This window comes from Xylocopa sonorina, chromosome 13 (assembly GCF_050948175.1).
Source record: "Xylocopa sonorina isolate GNS202 chromosome 13, iyXylSono1_principal, whole genome shotgun sequence".
NCBI lineage: Eukaryota > Metazoa > Arthropoda > Insecta > Hymenoptera > Apidae > Xylocopa > Xylocopa sonorina.
Window position 1 is genome coordinate 1,150,254 of NC_135205.1, and position 23,041 is coordinate 1,173,294.

At 30.5% G+C, this 23,041-nt stretch overlaps 5 protein-coding genes across 11 annotated transcripts in view; 3 read left to right on the forward strand and 2 right to left on the reverse strand.

The window, feature by feature from the left end:
- Nucleotides 1-5,841, reverse strand: part of LOC143430147 (uncharacterized) — a 34,744-nt gene extending 28,903 nt beyond the window's left edge. For all 3 annotated transcript variants that reach the window (XM_076906153.1, XM_076906152.1, XM_076906151.1), the window contains exons 1-3: nucleotides 5,574-5,841; nucleotides 4,852-5,091; nucleotides 34-169 (exon numbers count right to left, since the gene is read on the reverse strand). In XM_076906153.1, coding sequence (XP_076762268.1) covers nucleotides 34-169; nucleotides 4,852-5,091; nucleotides 5,574-5,660 — 463 coding nt within the window. In that variant the 5' untranslated portion in view covers nucleotides 5,661-5,841. The remainder of the gene's footprint in view (nucleotides 1-33; nucleotides 170-4,851; nucleotides 5,092-5,573) is intronic.
- The window catches only part of LOC143430111 (mitochondrial import inner membrane translocase subunit Tim21), a 391,485-nt gene that overhangs the window by 288,764 nt on the left and 79,680 nt on the right, over nucleotides 1-23,041 (forward strand). The gene's annotated exons all lie outside the window — the stretch shown is intronic.
- Sgf11 (SAGA associated factor 11kDa) lies at nucleotides 8,472-10,059 on the forward strand. The gene is made up of 2 exons (XM_076906365.1): nucleotides 8,472-8,970; nucleotides 9,173-10,059. Exons 1-2 carry the CDS (start codon nucleotides 8,754-8,756, stop codon nucleotides 9,943-9,945), a joined length of 990 nt encoding a protein of 329 aa, XP_076762480.1. The 5' UTR covers nucleotides 8,472-8,753; the 3' UTR covers nucleotides 9,946-10,059.
- LOC143430105 (protein FAM161A-like) lies at nucleotides 14,388-19,193 on the forward strand. Its single transcript, XM_076906092.1, has 9 exons — nucleotides 14,388-14,507; nucleotides 14,832-15,361; nucleotides 15,431-15,634; nucleotides 15,726-15,890; nucleotides 17,400-17,621; nucleotides 17,699-17,962; nucleotides 18,066-18,188; nucleotides 18,329-18,473; nucleotides 18,621-19,193. The coding sequence occupies exons 1-9, from the start codon at nucleotides 14,502-14,504 to the stop codon at nucleotides 19,050-19,052; spliced, it is 2,091 nt and encodes a 696-aa protein (XP_076762207.1). The 5' UTR covers nucleotides 14,388-14,501; the 3' UTR covers nucleotides 19,053-19,193.
- Nucleotides 20,743-23,041, reverse strand: part of LOC143430110 (serine protease ea-like) — a 125,400-nt gene continuing 123,101 nt past the window's right edge. Inside the window, exons 1-6 of one of the 4 annotated variants that reach the window (XM_076906113.1) lie at nucleotides 22,429-22,745; nucleotides 21,950-22,134; nucleotides 21,612-21,861; nucleotides 21,376-21,489; nucleotides 21,218-21,300; nucleotides 20,743-21,137 (exon numbers count right to left, since the gene is read on the reverse strand). In XM_076906113.1, coding sequence (XP_076762228.1) covers nucleotides 20,790-21,137; nucleotides 21,218-21,300; nucleotides 21,376-21,489; nucleotides 21,612-21,861; nucleotides 21,950-22,134; nucleotides 22,429-22,483 — 1,035 coding nt within the window. In that variant the 5' untranslated portion in view covers nucleotides 22,484-22,745 and the 3' untranslated portion in view covers nucleotides 20,743-20,789. Of the gene's footprint in view, nucleotides 21,138-21,217; nucleotides 21,490-21,611; nucleotides 21,862-21,949; nucleotides 22,135-22,428; nucleotides 22,746-23,041 lie in introns of those variants that run through there. The other 3 variants (XM_076906110.1, XM_076906112.1, XM_076906111.1) reach the window with 3 other exon arrangements.

The window sequence follows — 23,041 nt, forward strand, 5'->3', positions numbered from 1 at the left end:
ATATTTTTAGATTTAATAATTTATCCTGTATACCTGTAGGGTAAGACTCAATATTTGGTGCAGTTTTTTCAACCGAAGATATTAAATCAGATTGCTGTAGAACAGAACGTTCGTCTACAGGCACTATTGCTATTAAATTTGGGTTACGTGGACTCTGATAATATAAATTCTGTAACAAACAAATATATACATGTACTATTTAAATAAAACAAATTTCATAATAAAGGAAATATTTAATTCCCTGTTTTATAATTTTAATTACCACTACTCTTATTAATTAATTAATTAATTGCTTATTTTACCATCGTTATAAATAAAATCTAAATAATGAAATGTAAACAGTAACTTTTCCTTCGTAGTTCCATCTTTAGCGATCAAAACTTCATGTAATATTAGGATAAAATATTATAATATTTATACAATATTAATATATTTATTACATTTAGACAATACTTAATCTTATAAGGTAATTAAATATTAAGGAAAATATTGAAATTCATAACTGACAAAAAATAATTGTCTAATAATTATGAATTTAATGGAATTTTTGTATAATTACTATGCAATAGAATGTCCAAAATTAGAAAAAGAATTGATACCACTGCGTACATTAATAACTGCAATGATATCAAATGTTTATAGTGACACTTTTAAAGAATAAATGTTTATAAATTTTTTTGAGAAAAGTATTTTTCTCTGTAATCCTTTGCTATGCAAAATAGAAAAGAAATAGTTTGAGAAATTGTTATTGAGTTCAATGAGAATTATTTAAACAACAAATAATACCATCTTTCATCTAAAAGTCGCCAACAGGATGTATTGTTGTATATTAAAAGATTAGCCTTCCTGTATCATTTAATTTGCCTGCAAAAATGATGTCTATAATTTTATCAGTTTTTCAGAGAACATCCTGTAAGACTTCATTTGTAATGTAAACTAATCCAGATGAGGAGCTGAATTATACAGAATTTATATTTCCAGTCAAATGTAATAAATTTTATTAAGAAAAATACAGACGAATTTCTTAATATGTATTTGTTAAACAACAGTTACAAAAATAGTATTAAACAATGTTCTTATTGAAAACAGAACTTTGTTTTGCTTCTTTCATCCCATAAAACCCTTCTATTGCGACTATTATGTAAAATATTCTTGAACCCTTTTTTAAATTCTAGACAATGTTATCTGATATTCCTGTCTGGATGATTCAAAAACGTTGAATAGAATTGAAATTTAGTAATTAAGATGACTATTTCATATTAAACGATGACTTTTTTTTTCATTCCGTTACGCAAGTCCATCTATTCCAGCTGCAAAGTATCCTCAGACTTAAGTGGATCTGCTACTATGTTTGACTATTACTTGTGTGAATAACAGTAACATCTTTTTCTTGACTGATCGACAAACGAAAACTCAGTGTTTTAATTTCAAAATTTCAAATTGTTTTATTCATGTTACGAATACCAATAATAGTAAACTGTTTAATGGTGTCACGAATAATTGAGTATGGAAATTTTAACTACTCTTCTAACTAACAGAGTTAGCTACTGTTCTAATTTTCCTTCTGAATATAAAGTGTATACACCTTAGAACTCAATAATTGGATTTTGCGTCTGGATTACATTTTCAAATACACATAAATGAAGATTATTATTGAAACGACTGCCTACTAATATTGATCTCAAAAAATTCTGAAACAGAAACTGATTTGATTTCAAATGTCATAAATAATCATAAAATCTGGATTGCTGTCCAAATATTAATATAAAATTATATAACTTCCCCTAATTTAAAAATAGCATTTTGTTTATCCCAATGAGTATTATGTACTCTTAAAAATTAATACAACACTTTTCAACTACCTTGTATAATAGCATCTTAAAAGAAATGGTCAAGAATTAATAGTTTATGTGGAAAATGGGTACAATTCCAAATAAATTGTAAGGACATAATGATTTTCTTCCAATTGTAGCTTTGTTTCCATGACAAATGTTTTTAAAATAATATATTACAATACATTAAGACATATTTATTATCTATACCCAATTGGGCCACTATTTTCAATTCAATTTATACAATTACAGTATGCATATTGCACTTAATAACATAATATTTCAGAAATCTCATATTGCATTATTTAAATATAGAAAAATGTTGGAAAATTGTATTGTACATATGTAATATAGTTCATAGAACTGAATTTTATTGATATCCACATAAAAAGAGTTAATAATTTTAAAGTCATAAAATTTATGAGTAGAAGTATAGAAATATAAATGTGCACACGCATTACATAAAATACATATATATATAAATTCCTACAATTTTTTAACATATAAGTACATAATTGTAATGGTTTATGAAATCTCCTTCATTTTATGTAACTCCAATTATTTATTTAGATAACATTTTTTACTTTTATTTCTAACATATTGTTCTATTTTATATCTCTATAATTCTTTTACATTTTCAAACAGACTTTCTTTGATGTAGATTGCCGATTATAATAATCTATAACAATTCCATATAACAGTTAAAACTGGAAAGCACGCACGCATACTGGCCATTTCAGAGTAAAGCAATCTTTCTTTCCGAGCAACATTTTTTGCATATGTAGCAGTTGAACTCTGCTAACAACGTATATTTAATATACATATTAATCCCATTTCTTACTAATTGAAGGTAATTGACGCTGTTCATTCTACTTAATAAAAAAAATTGTAACAAATTCTTGCTCAAATCGTTACAATTACACCAAAAATTTGCAAATACTCTTTTCTATGTTTTACTTTTAATCTTGGGGTCACAATTTTAATCTTGTCTATGGATATACAATATAAATAAATACTAAATATTCAGTTCTCTTTGCCTTCCTATTTTATGCAATAATTTATAAAACAGTTGAGAGAATTGTACATATTCTTATCAATTTTTCAAGGTACTAGTTTTTGACCTATTAAAATTGAATTTTGATATTTCAAACAAATTGTGGACTTTTGAAATTTGTAAACAGTTAATTTACAAATATATAAATAAATAAATTTTATATATATATATAGTGTGGTGTAGCAGTAACAGATTGTATAATACAAATATTTATGTAATTAATAATTGTATATCTATATAATACATCTAATATTACAACATTATGCCCTGATAGCTCCTTTTATTTACTCCATAAAAACTATATTGCTTTAGTATTCTTATCTTTTTCTTTTTTTTTCATTGAATTTAGTTAAATATTATAACTAATAATTTATTTTATAAATATTATAAAATAACAGTCCAATACAAAGTAACTGAGGATATGAATATTACATCATATCGTCATTTTATCACAATCATTCACTCCACGGACTGGAACGCAAATCCATGCTAATAAAAATGAAAAACTTTCAATATTCTCTTGAGAATGCTACTTTTGATATATTTCACGTATGATATACAAACATTTCACATGCAATTAGTTGCACACGTACCCTAATATTTTTTACATGTGTAATAATTCATATAGAAATGTTAGTATTAGTTACTATTTTTGTTACAATTTCTTTATAGTTTCCTCTGTATTTAGATTTCTGTTGTGCCAGAAATATATATACTTTATGTTTTGCTACCATATTTACAACTGAAATTATGTGTTATTCTTGCATGAGTAATATGAGCATATTTTTTTTTTTTTTTGTTCAGCTTATTGGTACATACTGTAACATCGTTTCATTGTCTTTTTAAAATGATTTGCCAGAATTTTGCTTGTATTTGAAAGATACACAATATATTTTATATTGAACTAGTGGTAAGTTTTATTGTAAAAACTATTTATTTATTTTCATTTGCTGTTATAATTTAATGGTTTTGATATTTGATATTGTCATGTAATAAATATATGAATTCTAAAATACATGAAAAATTATTCATGCCAATTATGATAAGATGCATTCTACATACTCTTTTATTTGTACAAAACTTTTTAATTTTTATATTAAAATTTAAACTGTTTGTACCTGCCTTCTTTTGCATAAATCAATAAAATACCACAAGTAGTTATATGGCTGAAGCTTTTTCTCCACATTTTATATTTAAAATCTGAGAAGTAATTGCATGTCTGTAATGCAGTGAACATGAAAATATTTAACAAATTATTATTAAAGATAGACTCTAATAAAGTATAAAACAGTATACATGTTATTAAAGTAAAATTTATATTCTAACTTTATTCAAACATTTCTAATATTCTAAGCAAATATTCCATCATACTTCAAGGCAGTAATATATATACTTATTCTTAGAAAATTTGTAATTAAATTTTGTAAATAAATATTTTAAACAAACAAATATTCAATACTCTTAATTGATACTAACTTTCCCATGAATATTATTTCAAACATTGAATATATTATTCATGTACCTATTTCTAATGTACATGTACGTGTACTAAAAGTCAATTAAAGAAAAACATAATTATGAATAAGTAACGCAATTACTTGCAAAATATTTTACCTTAACATGGATAGCCAACAACATATATAAAGCATAAATGTTGTAATGATATTTTATTATTTTGTACAAATAAATAATTAATAATTACTTATTAACTGAACTGAATACAATTTTGAAAAGTTTAAATGAAATTAAAACACTTTTACATACATATATATATATATATATATAAATTAAAATTAAAACTAGCAATGAATATATAAAAATGATCAAAAACAATGATTCATATTAAAATACATAAGTGTTTAAATTATATGTAGAAACAGTATATGCAACAATCATAATTGGTTATAACATAGAATGAGAACTATTATATGATAAATTTGGTTATGAAAATAATTCAAAACTTACTCCGTTCTGTCGCTGTTGTATTCGATTATGAAAATATCCTCTTCTCTGTGGCCGCTGGATTTTATATGACGAGTGTGATGTTTGCATTAGATTTGACATTATTTTCTGCGATGGAGGCTGCTTTTTATTATGTACATTATCCTTTGTTCTTAACGATTGAAGAGCTGCAAGACGTAAGGCTTCCAAATCTTCATCTTCCTCGTCATCATTCTTTGTACTCTGCTGGGAAGGTATTACCATCTAAAACGAAGAAAAAACTCAGTTTCCATTCATAATTGTAAATAATAATCAGAACCATAAGTTTTACGATCATAAATCATTGTAAACAATCATTAAAAACAACACATAGAAATAGAAATGTCTAGAAACATCAATATAACACTAAAATTGTTCATAAAACTAATTTTTTAATTTTATACAAATAACTAAACAAAAATATAATATACAATAAGTCTTTACATTTTGGCAATATTTTGGCATTTATCTTAGCTAAACTATGCCCTTAACCAAATTCAATAACTAAAGGTGTAAAAAATATTAGAAATTAATTGATATATTGTCAACAATTTTATAAAATTTTAAAGCAATCATTCGATATGATTTATGACAGCATTATATACAATATTTGAAACATAAATTAGCATTACATATCATTTTAATGTGAGTCGACAATATATTATTATAATTTACTATTTACTACATTTTGTTTACCAATTACTTGCCTTTTGACGATAATCCATTTTATCCAAGTTGCAATTATAGAAAAGTCTGTAATTATTATCAGTAACACAAAGGTCCAGCAATTGCATTAATAACTTTATATGACTCCGCGATAATAGAATTTTATTTTACGGACTATCATAATTTACAGTATAACTACATCGCAAAATTTAACGTTTTTTCCAATCAATTTTCTTTTTTTTTTTTTTTGATAAATATAAATCCCACAATGTTACACACTTTGTTACCCCCCACCACATATAAATAAAAATGGCATAAACGCTTATAAAATCAAAGGTCTTAGATGTACAATGTAGTATATGATGTGCAACCAGGTTTCATATTTAGATCCACCTATTTTCATTGGTTATAAGAAAAATTATAATAAAAATAATATTTATTTAGTAGAAATACACATATTGTGATTCTAATTTCAAAATAATATAGTACTAAAAATGTATTCAAAATTACTTAAAAATTACTAACTTAGTAATACCTAGATTTAATTAGAATTAAATGTATACTATATAGTGATATGTCACTTCTGCTGTTGTGTAGAAATTTTTATCTCTAGAACTATAAGTTTAAATATAAAAACTACGAAAACATTTCGAATATTAATAGTTTTTAAATTACTATGAATGTACTACTCTATGTTACATTATATCGTCTTTAAGCACAAGTTGTTAAATGTTTCAATAGCTATTACCACAATAAATGATTTTAAATCATTTTTCTCTTTCGTAAAAGACTCGTTTCAGTATCTAGTAATGAAAATAAGTGAGTAATGAAAAATACTAACCAATCACATAACACACAAAGTATATGCCTCCTGTATGCTTTGCAATTGGTTAGTATTTTTCATTATTATCTCACTAACAATACTAAAACAAATGTTATATAAAAGAAACAAGTTGATAAAATCACTTGAAAAATTATTCCTTAAACGTTGTCCGTTGAATATTAAGATACGCTATATATCTATGCATGTACACCATCAAGTAGAATGTTTGGCCGCTTTGCCTGTACATTGCGAGAGACTATAGGAAAATTATGATTACTATCTATGATATCTGACTCTATGCCACAAATTCTAACGACATATTCTCATGTGGCCATTCTGGATCAATTGATTCGTTTACTTATACATCAATTCGAATTTCTGTGTTAATAATGCTAATGTAAAAGCAAGTAAGAGATTCATTTTTACAAACTCCTAATAAATAGTAAATTTTTCGTTACTGTAGGCTGAAATTTCATTTCAAGGATCAGAAATGATTGACTTTTTTGTACGTTTCCTAACAGTATTCAAGGCATGAAGTCTAAAAATACAATTTTTAATGTTAAAAATCTATTTGTTTAAACATCAACCCGCCGTAGCCCGTCCACGTACACAGATGTATATATACGATACATGTGCGTATAATACACACATATCTACCCAGTCAACACATGATAAGATGGTGTCGACACCATACCGGCACTGTGGCAACAAATCCGAGAAGTGTCGGCAGATCTGCAGCCATCTGCGACTGCATTCGTTAGCTAAAATGCCGGCACGCGGTGCCAGCACGTTCTAGTCACCAGCGTGACACGCGTGTCATCGTTCCATCACAGTATACAGTAGCGAAACTCTCTGTCGGCACCTTTGATGTCGGTGTACCATAAAATTGAGTGCGCATGCGCGACAGAAGAATCCAAATCGCAATGCCATCTGGATTTCAATCTCACTTGCAATTTTTTACTCTCTATCTGCCCAACTTATTTTTACGTTTAGTTAATCAAAATTTAATAAAAATAATAAATCTATTATTTCTAATACACTGAAAAACAAGGAAGGAAAGCAAAAATCGAAGAAATATAAAATACACATGTTACTATGACTATAAAAATGTAAGAACATAAATATTATACAAGATAAAGAAGAGAAAATATAATGAAAAATTCTTCAATTCTTATAGCCCCTTCTGCATATGTAATACTACAACAAAAAATATGTATTATAGAAAATTACAAAACAATATAAAATATTTATATAAATTAACAATTCCCTTAAATTATTTATCAAAATACTTTTAGAAATTAACAATTATTTTAAATTGATTCTTTTTCGCTTTCTTTCCTTTTTCTCCTGTGATTCGGTGCCTTCTTTCGCGCATGCGCATTAAATTTTGTAACACATAAAATCGTGCCAGTTGCGCTACTGTATACTGTGGTTCCATTCAAACATTTTTTCTACATTGGCGTAGGCGTCACATTTGTTAATGGGGAACCACCTGTTATTCCGTACACATTAAATACGTCAGAGTTTAGATTATATATATATATATACACAGTCCATCGAGAACATTTGTCCTCGTGATATTCTATTTTGACGTTATAATGGCTAATACCGTGAAACGAAAGGAATTGCTTATTCTTTTATAAGCCTTTTATTTTTCTATCACGTTTTCTCTCTTTTAAATCCACATACTTATCTAAAACGAAGGCTGAAGAGTCATCGATGAACGAGGCGAAATGAACCTAGGAATTCTAGAAAAAGTGGCTATAGTCGAAACGAAACGGAGAGAGATCTTTTTAAACATTGATCGATTTTTCTCTTGTACAGTCATATACATACATTAGTCAGAGACTTCCAATGAAAATGACACCAAACATAACAAATTATTACTAACGCGTAGAATCAGTAGGGTTAATGTAGGGGAAGTTTGTTATAGCGTTTTGTGTCTCTATAAAAACGAACAGTTTCATTTCCGATAGTAGTATTGTTGAATACATAGTAATATATAATATATAATTAAGAAAAGGTAACAATTCTAGACTTAGTCACATTCACACTTAGCAAATGTGAGTTTTGTTACACGATTGGTAATTTAGAACTTGAGCCACAAAATCCCATAAGATGAGTGATCTATGCGTGTACCACGTCGATGGTTCAAGTATTACTTTGTATTAAAGTTGTATTAAAGTTGTATTTAACTGTAAAAAAAGTAATTTTTTGTAAAATGAACACTCGATATTATTAATAAATCGACAATTACGTTTAATCCGTAGCTCTTCGATTGTATTAAGATTTTACTTAAAATAAAAAGCAGATAGCACGCACATATTACGAAGCAAAGCTATCATTCCAACATTGTAAATAGAATGTGATTTTGTTGCATAATTAATCGTTGCTTAAAATGTCCGTAACTGAAGAAAGAATTCAAGAATTAAACAGACGATTCTTGGAATTTATGAGCAAAAATGAAAATGTTGAATCAGCTACTAAGGAAATTTATGAAGATCTCCTTGACGAGGTCTTAATGGGATTTGTTTTCGATGTACATCGAACTACAAAAACTGGTAGTTCAGATGTCGAAGAAGGTATACCTGACGATGAATCATATGCTATTGTAGGTAAGTAAAATAATAAGAGAATATTTTTTATAATATAGCAATAGAACCAATTCTTTGATCAGGTTATGTTTATTTATCCCTTTATTAATCGTTTATAAGAGGCAAATTCGCAAAGGGAACAAGAATATAATAACCTGACATATTAAAACTGTACAAACTATTTTTATATATAATTTACACAATTAAATAAAATTTTTTAAAGATTCCCCAGGTTTGGATGTCTTTGGTCAACATCCTGTCAAAAAGTCTCAAGAATGCAATTGTCCAAATTGTGACAGAGGAGTGGCAGCGTGTCGTTTTGCAACGCATTTAGAAAAATGTATGGGCATGGGAAGAAATAGTTCAAGAATCGCATCAAGACGTATAGCAAATAATTCTAAAGATCTCAGCAACTTTAGTGGTGTTATAAGCGATGATGATGATGATGTTGATTGGAGTTTAAATAATGACAAGCGTAAACGCAGAAAAGATCGTAACGGTATAAAAAGAACGAAACAACAGAAAAACAGTCAAAGGAATGGGGACAGTTTCAATGAACATATTCATAGTAGTAATGAAAATTCTCCATCAAATTATGAAAATATGTCTTTGGAAGATAAAAGAATTCTGTTAACTCAAATTTGTGGTGTGATATCGGAACATACAAAAAAATTATGTACAAGATCCATGCGATGTCCGCAACACACGGAAGATCAAAGGAAAGAAATGAGAGCAAGCTTAGAATCTGGGAACAATACACAATCTGGTCAAGATAATCTTCATGTGGATGTAGATACCTACGAAGAAGGAGATGGGCAAAATTTAAGAGAGGCATTAGCACGTTGGGATCGTGAGGGATCCAGTCATTCGAGCCCAGCAGATTCCACATCCACTACATCAACATCGTCGATAAGTAGAAAACGAGAAACAAAATCAAAAGGCAAAGGCAAAGGTACTAAACGTGATCGTGGGTCGCCAATTTCACAAGGAGATTAAAGTCGTTTATTTATAATAAGAATTTTCTAACAGAGAAAGTTATAATAATGTTCCTATGCATTGTATAAAGTTTTCAAAATATATTATCGATCATATAAAGTATAAATTTAAAAATATTTTAACTCTATTGAATACTCGATTGATTTCAAAAATCTTACTTCATTACATATGATGATATTTAATTACATATGAATAAGATACTAGACACGGCAGCTAATAGACTGCATTTAGACACAGTTACAATTAACGAAACACAGTGAAATTTTATTTCAAGAATTAGTAAATAGATAGATATATATATATATACAAAAATACCAGTGATATATTATTTAAATGAATATTACGATTTCGGAATTAAATAATATGTAACTATATTTTCTTATCTTATATCCTTAAAACATTGATAGAAGATAAGAAAACAACTGAAGTCTTATGTTATATACAGGAAACAACGTAATTTTATATTTATAATACATGCAGATACTTTTAAAAAAGGTACAAAAAATTCTAATCAGAGTTAATAAATCAGAGTCACATTCGTAAATAAAGTTAAATCACGACTGTGATTGTGATTGTACGGTCACGGTGCTAAATTATCGTTACAGCCTTTTCACATTATTTGGTGCCCATTGTCTGGTTTTCATCGTCCGATTAAAATTGAATGTCAATCAATATAATACTTGTTTTTCACTCTTTTATGTTGATTATGTGTATAATTGAGCGGCATTAAAAAAACATGTGGGAATGTGTATCAGGTGATTTCAAATTTCATACGCAATTATTTCCTAAATTAATGTAACAGATCCAAGAATTATTCTGTATCGTAGTTATTCATAGATTTGATCAAAAGCATGAGGCAAACAGTTTATAAACACGATATCTGTGACTAGCACATATTGTGGACGACTTCAATGGAAAATGTTATATGGCATTTTCTTTTTTCTTACATATTATTTTCTGATAAAGACACTTTCAAAAACAGTGGAAAATTAAGTGAAGATAATTCCCATTATTGTTCTTATGAAAATTCACACTGGCATTAATTAACCAAATGTTAACATCAGTGAATGTTAAATGTTTGAATGTGATATAGTAGATGGACATATAATAAGGCCCTACTTTTTTGATCTTACACTAACAAGAATTGTTAAATATCAAAATATTTTGGAAAATGTTTCTAAGTATACTCTTATTCCTTTTTACTCTAATTTGTGGGCATGCAAAGAAGGTAAGTTTTAAACAATAGTAAATGATTTTGAACAATCTTAAAAAAGTAAAGTGTTATAAGTCAATGAACTTGTTTCAGAATGGACTGCACCTTGAAATCTTGAAAGTACATTCACCTAGAGAAGACTTGTTACCAGGATAAGTAACAAACAGTAAATTTTATTTGAGACATTTTTTTAAATAAGCTATAAGTTTGGGAATTAACTACACGCGAAACTTCCCAGACAACCAGCGATTGACACGCCAGTGACACCCGAGTGGAACGAAACACTGTGCTAGCACGGTACTTGCTGCCACTCAGTTCTCGTAACGGCACAGGGCTAGCACTGGAGCGACACTGCGTGTCACGGCACTATCAAAGCACGGCGATATAGCACAAGGGCGACACAGCGTGCCAATGACACTATCAACTCACCATAGTGACACGCGTGCCAGTGGCGTGGGCTAATATATACCAATGCAGAAGCTGTTTGCATAAAAATTATAAACGAATATTAAAAATGACTAAACTAAGCAATTTATTTATTTCGATTCGAAAATAGATACACTGACACGAAAGAAAGATAGAAAAACTTCTTTTTATTATTTTCTATAAACTATAACTTAATACAGCGATTTTTTCAGTAAAGTCGTTAATTACCTTATCGTAAAAATACATACACTTATTTTATAAATATTTTTTTCAACTCATCGTTAAAAATTCATGCAACAAAGGGTTATATTATTTTTAATAATCCTTACAAACGATAAAACCATGTACCAAAGGAAAACAAATAATTACGTTCAATATTTTCACCTGAAAATTGTGATACGCTAGTAAAGTAAACGTAACTTAATTAGTTCAACATTTTATAAGTAAATGTATCATTTATTACATTTCCTTAAACAATATGCTGCCATCGTATTTAATACTCTCTATTGGCATGAATTTTCCTGACGAATTGAAGAAATATATATGGCTCTCTCAGTAACTATAAATGTTGGCAAAGAACTACCAAAACGTCTGTCAGTACTGACGTCTGTCAGTCTCTGACGTATTTAATTTGTACGGAATAACGTGATTCCCCATTAACAAATGTGACGCCTACGCCAATGCAGAAAAAATTTTTGAATGGAACGATGACACGCGTGTCACGCTGGTGCTGGCGCAGTGTCATTCGCACGCGTGTTACGCTGGTAACTAGAACGTGCTGCCACTGCGTGCCGGCATTTTAGCTGGACGTAGATGACTACGGATCTGCTGACACTCCTCGGAAGTGTCGCTACAGTGCCGGTATGGTGTCGCCACCATCTTATCTTGTGTTGTCTGGGTATAAACTATAACTTAATACAGCGATTTTTTCAGAAAAATCGTCAATTACTTTATCGTAAAAATACATACACTTATTTTATAAATATTTTTTTCAACTCATCGTTAAAAATTCATGCAACGAAGAGTTATATTATTTTTAATAATTCTTACAAACGATAAAACCATGTACCAAAGGAAAATAAATGATTACGTTCAATATTTTCACCTGAAAATTGTGATACGCTAGTAAAGTAAACGTAACTTAATTAGTTGAACATTTTATAAGTAAATGTATCATTTATTACATATTAATATGCTGCCATCGTATTTAACATTCTCTATTGGCATGCATTTTTCTGACTAATTGAAAAAATATATATAGCTCTCTCAGTAACTATAAATATTGGCAAAGAACTACCAAAACGTCTGTCAGTACTCGTATGTGGATATCTGAACTCTGACGTATTTAATTTGCACGGAGAAGCAGGTTCCCCATTAACAAACGTGACGCCTACACCAATGCAGAAAAAATTTCCAAATGAAACAGTGCCACGCGTGGCACGATGGTGCTACGTTTCACTAAGTTAGTAGGACGTAGTTCTATGCTCTACGTTCCATTCATGAATCTTATCAAAAGTGGCGTGGGGTCATATTTGCTAACAGGGAATCTACGTTTCCATACAAATTAAAACTGTCAGATATCAGCAAGTGTTCAACATATATGAGTACTGACAGACATTTTGGCAGTTTGCCAACTGTGTCGAGTTAGTTTATAAAAAATAATTAAAACAAGTTCTTATATCTTTGTTTCGTGTCAGTGTATTTATATTATAATCAAAATAAATAAACTGGTTAGTTTAGTCATTTTTAGTATTGATAGTATTATTGCCACGGCGATGTTGCACCTGTACCACAGTATACAGTAGCGAAACTCTCTGTCGGCATCTTTGATGTTGGTGTACCATAAAATTGAATGCGCATGCGCGACAGAAGCAACCTAATCGCAGTGCCACCTGGATTTCAATCTCACTTGCATTTTTTTACTCTCTATCTGCCCAACTTATTTTTACGTTTAGTTAATCAAAATTTAATAAAAATAATAAATGTATTATTTCTAATACACTGAAAAACAAGGAAAGAAAGCAAAAATCGAAAAAATATAAAATACACATGTTACTATAACTATAAAAATGTAAGAACATAAATATTATACAAGATAAACAAGAAAAAATATAATGAAAAATACAAAAAATATATTATATATTGTATATTTTATTTTAAAATTTATTTTAAAGTTATTTTATATATACTTAATACCTATGTATACAAATATATCGGTAACAAACATATAATATCTTAAAAGTAAAGGTTTCATTAATGAAAAAAACGAAGATATCATATTTTTAAAATCTTCGAAATAGCTTGAACGTGCTTCAACGCTTTCAAGCAGCTTTCAACAGATATTGAATTCCCTCCAAATTCAGCTTCAGGTTTGGTTAGATATTCAATCGTCTTTTTGTTTGCTAAGAAAGAGAGAGAAAGAAAAACTAAAGAGCAAGTGAGACAGAAGTTCAGATGGCACTGCGATTCGGTGCCCTGTTTCGCGCATGCGCATTAAATTTTGTAACACAAAATCGGGCAAGTTGCGCTACTGTATACTGTGACTATACCGTTATAAGAACTGAGTACGAGCACTGTCTTAGCCCGATTTTGCCACGGAATTCGTTCCACCCGTTGCCACTGGCGTGCCAATCGCTGTGTTGTTTGGGATGTAACAATTTCTTAGAATCCTGCATATTCCATTTTATACACGAGATTCTTAAATTTATTCAAACCTCATTGTAAACAATCGATAAGCCGTAATTTGGTCGGTAACCAGTCTTAATATGTGATCTTTTGCGGGTGCAGATTTATGCTCAGGAAATTTGTTGTAGTAGCAGCAAAATTTTTTTCCAAATATCCAGACAACCGAGAGGGAAAGTTGTTCAAGATGAATGATTAATTTACTATAAGACATCGAAAAATTATTGAAATTGGAATGAACGTACCTGTTCTATACTTCTCTTCATCTTATTTTCTAAATTCATTTAATTGCTTTGTTGTTAAATAACATAATGTTATATATATGAACATCAAGAAATGTAAGCAATATCTACAACGATATGAATTATATGAAACATCTTTATTTCGCATATCAACACGTATGAAGAAAATAGTTAAAAAATTGGCTCTTGAGTCGGCTACAATTCTTTCTATTTTGAAAATTTTGTCTGAAAGAAAGCATAGATGTTTTTAGAAATGTTGCCAAATCAGATGTTCCATCTATAACTAAAAATGAATGGTAACTAAAATTTTCTTATCAAAATAGGAAATGGCAGAACACGGAGGTTCATCTTTTTATAATTCTTGTGTAAAAGTTCCATTAGATCCTTGTAGTAGGCAACCAATACCCTTCTATGAACGTGTTGGAAGTAAAAAAAAAAGAAAGGACAATGATGTTAAAAGAAATTTGGTAAAAGATGATCAATTTGTTAGCGAATCAGAAGCACCAAGTCCTAAAGAGATTATGGATAATTTTTTAAAATTTTTGGAAAGCATACCAGACTATGGCCAAGTTCATCACTTATCGAATGAACAGTTTAAACAAAAAGTTGATTATTTAAAAAAGAAACAAAAATTATTTCTAAAAAATTTACAAAATTCATTCACTGACCATGAAAATGAAAATGTATCTAAATGTAATGAAAAATTCGCAATGAAAAGTAAGAATATTGTTAATGAGTTATCATTGAATGGCAAAAAGTGTTACTTAGAAGAATTTAGAACTGCTAGTCCTACATTTTTACTTTCTAATAAATTAGATAGACCCTCACAATATCAAGATTTGTTAACAAACAGGTATATATAATTACAAAAAAAAACATTTTTTTTTATCTAATTAACATTGTTAACCTTTGTCATTTCTAGACTTAAAAGAAGAGATGGTAAAGATCAAAATATATGTAACGAAGAACTATGTTTAACTGATAAAAATTGGAACCTGTGGAGGAAATTAAATGGTGATGATAATATTGAAAGTGACATAGACAGTATGGAGACAAGAAGTTTACCAGCCAGTATTAGAAAAGAATGGCATCCAACTGTACCTAAACCATTTAACTTCACTTTAAGGTGATAAACCGCATCTTCTATAATTGCAAATACAGCATTTATTTATAGGAACTTGAAATAATATAGTTGTATAATAATATATTTTTCACAGAGAAGAAGTAGAAAAGTACATTGCACGTGATGAAAAGGACAAACATGACTGTAGAAATACAAAAAAGACTGAAAAAAGTCCATATATAAGACGACACGTAAGACCAATCCCACTTACATCGAAACTTCCACTTTATAACAAATTATTAGCTGAAAAGCAGGAACGGTTTGTTCTCATTTATATCTTTCATCTATTGATCTCTATTTATACAAGGTGGGACAGTAACTATTAGCATCTCAGATATCTTCGAAGCTATCAGTCGCACAGAAATATTTACTGATATAAAATTGCACAGTATGTAGGGGGCCATCAGGTGGTGACAATAATGTTTTTGCAAGTGGAGGTACATCGAACATTTGATGGTCAGCTCCATTTTTTTAAATAGTTCGGTATACTTTTGCTTCCGTACTACAGTAGAGGAACTTAAAACGAGTTCAACGACCTATAACATAAGGCCATTGAAGGTGATAAGAAAGTAGAGAAAGGTGATAATACTTACGGTCTTGGTAGCAAATGAAGCATACGTTTATAGTAGATGCATTCTAGTAAGTGCAATATTACATTCTTTTTATAATTGATTGTCTTCTAAATCTTATATTGTCAGAACTTATTGACACACAAGTTGCAATAATTCGCTGTTGCTTGTAAAATTTGTTGGCATTTAGCTTTGCTTCTTGATAGAAGTTTTTTCGGGAGCTCGTCCGTTACTCCCTTCACCTTGCAGGATGGTGGATACTATTGGCATTTGCCAAAATGATGCAAATTACCAATCAATGTGACACTTCAAGTATCATTCACAACTTCTTTTGTGCCCGAAGCGCGCGTTCATTACAAGAGAGTGGAAAGATACCTTGCACCGACCTGGGACCTTCGAAATCCTTCAGAATTTTTCAAAGGTCAATCGACCTTGAAACGTCCGTGCGTCGATGTACAGACCGTTATGTACCCGTGACAAAAAATTGCCCGTACACGTGTACGACCGACCTTAAAGAAAATACTTTATTTATGGCACGATTCGGCTACTGAAGACTTCAAAAGTTCGGAATTTAATTAAAATGGTCAAGATCCGCGAGCGTTAATTATCGAAGATAAAAATGTTAATTTCAAAAATAGCGGCTTTGTCATGAACGCGTCATAAATTTAGTTTTCGAAGACCCCACGTTTATTATTGTTCCTCGGCGTGGATCGGAATAGATTGTCCGATTTATCGATATTAATCTTATCATATTAAACTTATGCTGCAAACTATTGAAAGTGTCCTTACAGCAGTGTTTATTCACAGTGAAATAAGCGTTACACATTACGCATTTCTCTACTGTTTTACAATACGTATGTTTCATTTACTACCAAAACTGTAAGTGTTATCGCCTTTCTCTACTTTTTATGACCTTCAATGGCCTTGTGTTATAGGTCGTTGAATTCGTTTTAAGATCCTCTATCGTAATACGGAAGCAAAAATGTACCGATCCATTTAAAAAGATGGAGGTGAACCTGCAAAAAAATTATTATCACCACCTGATGGATGGCCCCCTTCGTACTGTGCAATTTTATTTCAACAAATATTTCTGTGAAACTTATAGCTTCGAAGATATCGGAGGTGCTAATTGTTATTGCCCCACCCTGTATATGTAATATTTGGTATATCTGTAAATTTTGTAATATTTATGTTCGTAGAAGTCGTATAATCCGAGAAGAAAGTGCGTTGAATTTAATGTCTCAAATGCGCCCTTTTAAATTTGAATGTGATCGCCGAGCCTGGAGAATGTTAACAAGATCCAGTCCGGAAATTCAAAGCAAAAATATTAACATGGATACGAAATTCAAAGCTAAACCAGTACCGAAGAATCTTTTTAGTACTGAAATATACGACCGTATGCTTGAAGATGAATATTACAGGTCACTATATTATGTAGCGGTTTATAAATTTTTCGGATTAATAATAAATTGATTAATATATATTGGATAATTTTTAGGCAATTACGAAAAAAAGTAAGAGCAGCGCAATTAATGAAGTCATCTTCATTACCACCATCAATGGCGAGACGAGAACGTGTCAAAGCTGCGTGCAAACGTTTACAGCCTACAACTAAAAATTGCGATGAGGACGCTGAAAATAAAAATGTTCTGCAATTGTCGAATAATAATTTAGTGCCATTGGGAAGATGTAAATATGTGATGTCGCCTTTACCTGTACGAGGGAATAATTTAGCAGCAATTTTAAGATGCCAAGTATCACGGTACTAAAAGATTAATTCTATATTAATAATTTCAATAGTTATATATTTTTCATCAATATTCGGTTGATAGAAAACGTCTATTTTTTCCGTTTACATTATGTAGAGAAAGATTAGAACGTGAAATAAGGGAAAAAATGGAAGAGAAACGACGGGAACAAGCAGTAAAAATTAGAGAATCTATGATTGGGCGTAATCCTGTATGGCGAGCTTTGAGATCTGCAGCGAGGTGCGCAACTTATTTTCAAAATCAGCTGGCTACCGGTGCAAATACTTTTTTTTTTACATACATTATAGTACAACATTAAAGTACACAGTTGTTACTTTTAATGTTACAACGAAAATATGTGTATAATTTTTAATTGCAAGGCACGAAAGCGAAAGAGATTTAAGTATTCGAACTACAGTTCGTCGTGATGAAGCGCGGGAACAGGCGAAACGTCATCGTCTGCAAATGGAAATGATGTTGAATCGTGTGATGCAAATACCAGCTCTCTTCGAACGTCATTCTCAGGTGAATAAAACTTTTTCTTTTATGTTCAATATGAATAACATAAAGAAGAGCAATAAATAACAGTAATAATAATGATAATGATAATGATAATGATAATGATAATGATGGCAAATTGGAAAACAATTACTTATGAGAGCATTATTGTAGAGTTACCAATTGTTGACAGAGGCAGAACAGAGAGTTGGAAGTTCGAAAACGTTCCAACGGAAGACAAACAAGAAACGTCGTAGAAAGACATTGAGTGGCAAAGAATCATATATGGATTACGAAATCATTTCTGCATCGGATTCTAGATCTTCGTCCAATTTTTCGAGTACTTCCTTATCAGCGAGTCAATCTCTGAAGTCGTCAAATACATCTACGTCGCAAATTTCTGAAAAATTAACAACTAAATCTCAAATTTCACTTTCAAAAAAGAAAGAGGATCGTAGTCAATTAAAAGTTTCTATAAACGAGATTGCAGAGCTAATCGAAGGTAAAGACGAAAATCATACATTGTGCCAAGATGGCTATGCAGTCTCTGCTGATGATCACAATAAAAATGCGTTGCAGGATAAAAAATTCGGTGTAGAAAGGTAGTTGTAGTTGTACGTACATTGAATAAGTATCAATTATATATAATTGCAGTGAGATAGTAATTATGGAAACTTTAAAGCAATCGTGTCACACGGTACCTGCAAATTTTTTAATTTTATATTTCTTTATATTATATATGCATAATGCATCACTAACAGTGATTTATTACGATAATCACAGAATTACACGTTCACGGTTGTGATTTAGCTTCATTCGCTACTATGATCACGATTGGCATATACGGATATTAAAACTTTTTTTTTTCCCCCCTTTTATACAGGGTGTTCGGTAACTGGTGATACAACCGAAAAGGGGGTAATTCTAGATGAAAAAATAAATCGAAAATATAGAATAACAATTTTTCATCTGAGACTTTGTTTTCGAGAAAGTTGACTTTGAATTTTTGCCGGGTATGGGTGCACGTCTCGTTAGAACGGATATCACTATAAATTGTTCTCTCATCGAGACACATAAATTACGAACACATAATGAAATAGAATGTTTGAAACAAAGTTTGAAGTTTGTAATAAAGTTCATTCTTACAGAAATTGCTGAAAATGTTGGCCATCCTGCCGAAAACAGAATTCTGCTCTTCTAATTAAATTTCTATGAACGTTTTCTAACATATTTGGTTGTTTTAATGCACGAAAGGCTACAATAATCTTTTCCTTCAATTGCTCACAACTTGTGATTTCTTCAGAATACACAATTGATTTAATATGACTCCATAAGTAAATGTCAAGCGGAGTTAAGCTCAGGAGAGCGTGGTGGTCAAACTGATGTTGATAGTTTGACGACCAATCCAACCTTGGTAATATTTTAAAAAACTTAAAAAAATCTCTCAAAAATAACCTTTTAGTCAGAAACGTGCAATACACGAGGTCTTAGAAAACTCAGTTTTATTATTCAGTGTACCCGTATTCAAGTGCATCGGTACCCGGCGAAAATTCCAAGTTTTTTGAAAACAAAGCCTGAAATGAAAAATTGTTATTCTATATTTTCCGCTTATTTTTTCATGTAGAATCACCCCCTTTTCGGTTGTATCACCAATTACCGAACACTCTATATATAAGCATTTTAAGGAATGAAATATTAATTCTTCTTCTCGATTTCAAATCGTAATATTCATTCAAATAGTATGAATTAGCATTTTTGTTGTGATATCATTAATATAAAATATATGTATGCATGTTACGTGAAACGTAAATGCAAAGAACAATTATATTCTCTATGAATCAGAAGCAGTCACGAAAAATCATAAATCACATGTAATATTCTTCCATTAATTTCAAATTTTAATAATATCAAGGCATGCGTCTAATGGTAGCAAACAAATTCTTCAATTTTACAGGATATTTTGACAGTTTTTTTTTTCTTCGAAGTCACTTCAAGTTCATAGCCTTTAGGTTGTTGAACAATCATCTTGACATTGACTATAACGTTACGTTATAAAAAATGTATGTCAATATGCAAAAAAGTATGGATAACTTTAAGAAAAACTTCATGTATGCCTTGATATCATTTAAATCCGTTTGAATCATTTTTCGGAGCCTTTAAGAGTAGCGAAAGCACATATATGCACATATACCTATAATGATTGTAATCATCTATAATATTTATAGTAGAAAATAGCTTTAGCATTAACAAAATTCTTTACTTCCATTTGTCGATTATATATTTAAAATATCTATAAATTTTTAATTGCAGAAATGCCACATTAAGTAATAATTACGCGCTATTTTATTCCCTAATTATATTTAGGATCCAGTCCATGTAATAGACAACTCTAGTATAAACTCCGGGAGCTCCCTCAGTACCACAATTCATAGGTCCAAAACTGACAATTCCGTGTTGAATGTATCTTAAATTGTTGTTGTATATTGTTGGAGCTTGAAGTGGTCCACCGCTGTCTCCCGCACAGGAATCTATACCTTTTTTACCACCCGCGCATATTTGCTTGTACCAAATTTGCGCCCTTTTTTTATACACCTCTGCACAATCCTTCAAACTCACTATTGGCAACGAAGCTTGCAGTAAATCTTGACTACGTATTCCAATTTCGGTCGCACCCCACCCTGTCACTGTTGCCTATATACCCAAAAAGATAAAAGTTAATATTTATAGTAAAATATTTGAAATAAACACTTATGTTTAATCATCATATTTACTCGTTTTAAAGTCATATTAGCCGGCAATCCAATGGGCATACAAATTGGTCGAACTGTTGGTGGTCTGAGATCGGCATCCCCGTCTAACCGTATCAAAGCAATGTCATTTTGCAACTTTTTGTTCGAGAATTCTGGATGGACGTGCGTACTCTCAATACCTATATCTTGGTATCTCTCGGCGCAAATGATTTCAATACCTTCCTCATCTTTATCACAATCGCGTTCAGTGCTTAAATCATGTTCTCCTAGTCGTATTCCGATTAGTCGGAGATCTAACGAGTTATATCGGTATGAAAGTTAACAAAAACTAATTATATCGCACACGTCATAATTTTATAAATCGAATAAATTTAATACTGGTGCGCGAATAATTACATTATTAGAATTGACTTACGTGGTGGCAATAATGTAACACAGTGAGCAGCAGTGAGTACATATCGTTTGTTGATCAGCGTTCCTCCGCATCGGTATTCCGGTTTTGATCTTCCAACGTCATAAAAAAGTAATGCCATCCATGGATATTCAAGTACACCGGTCTTGTTACCATTTAACACCCTGTCTTGCGATGCAGGGCCACACTCGTTTAAATTTAGCAATGGTAAATTTCGATGATTGCTGACGTCTGGAGGATCTGTTTCTTCTTTCTAAAGAACATTATATATCGCGTTATACATGCTGCATTCTACCTTTCTTGGTTATATCTGTCCAACACGGACAAGAGCAAGGTAGAACGATTACCGGTTGTTCGCAGCATACTTTCGGATTGTTGCCCTCGAATCCGCACTGAATACTTCGCAAATAATCATGAAATTCTGTCATTGATAGAGGCCGTGATTTGATAATATCTATTATTGGTTTACAACTGTATATATTGATGCAAACACCGACTTTATTCGGTGGCGCGATACATCTCTCTTCTACAAAAAGAATTTTTTTTCAAAATTACGAATATTTTGATTTAAAGGAAATTTCTTATCGATTCTACAAAGAAGATGATACATTACGGCGTATTATTACTCAGAGGAGAATTTCGTAAATGCACAAATGAATAATAATAATTTAATATAAGAATACAACAAGTATAAGTTATTATGATAACAATCTTGTAACATATATTAATCGTGAATTTCCTTGATATTACTTGGTAATGAGTGGAAACATAAGAGTGTTATCATTATCTAAAAAATAGGTATGTATTAAATTTTACTCACGCGCATTGACACCACATAAAATTAGAAGCCAAAAAATAAGCATACGATGGATCATGCTTTTGATGTATCGTTTTATTTTTCTTGAAATAAGTCAAAAATACTTCAACAATATCCGTAAGATTAATTCAGATTCTTTTATAATTCCTTCATTCGCTATGCTTATTCAAACAATATCGAACTGGTATTTGCGATCTTTCAAATTAACAGGAAAGTCGACAAACCAGTTTTGAAAACTGTTTACTTGTGCTTTTACATGGACAGACTCGCGTGAGAATCTTCAGCGTACTACATAGTTCTTGTCATCAGTGCCATCTACGGAGTTTCCTCTGTCTCTTTTTCTTTTTATCTTTCGGTGTATATATATATATAGGGAAACACGCAGGGAAAAGAGCGGCAGGGAAGGAGGGGAGATACACAAAGGAAGAGAAGGGGTTACGAGGAAAATTCTTCTGGTTAGACATGAACATTTTTCTTTTCTTTTTTTTTTTTTTGTTACATTTGGATATACATGTTTTAAGCAGTTAAACATATATGTATTACAAAAAGTTTTGAAGCACGTTTATTTAATATGATAAGAAAACAACAGCGAAACTAAAATAATTAACGTGTATAC

Excerpts from the sequence above, each read along its gene's own strand:
- LOC143430105 (XM_076906092.1), top strand. Across the intron at positions 15,362-15,430 it reads CAAGATTTGTTAACAAACAG|ACTTAAAAGAAGAGATGGTA; the intron begins GTATATATAATT and ends TGTCATTTCTAG. Across the intron at positions 15,635-15,725 it reads CCATTTAACTTCACTTTAAG|AGAAGAAGTAGAAAAGTACA; the intron begins GTGATAAACCGC and ends TATTTTTCACAG.
- Sgf11 (XM_076906365.1), top strand. The coding sequence starts at position 8,754 with ATGTCCGTAACTGAAGAAAGAATTCAAGAATTAAACAGACGATTCTTG. Across the intron at positions 8,971-9,172 it reads TGAATCATATGCTATTGTAG|ATTCCCCAGGTTTGGATGTC; the intron begins GTAAGTAAAATA and ends AATTTTTTAAAG.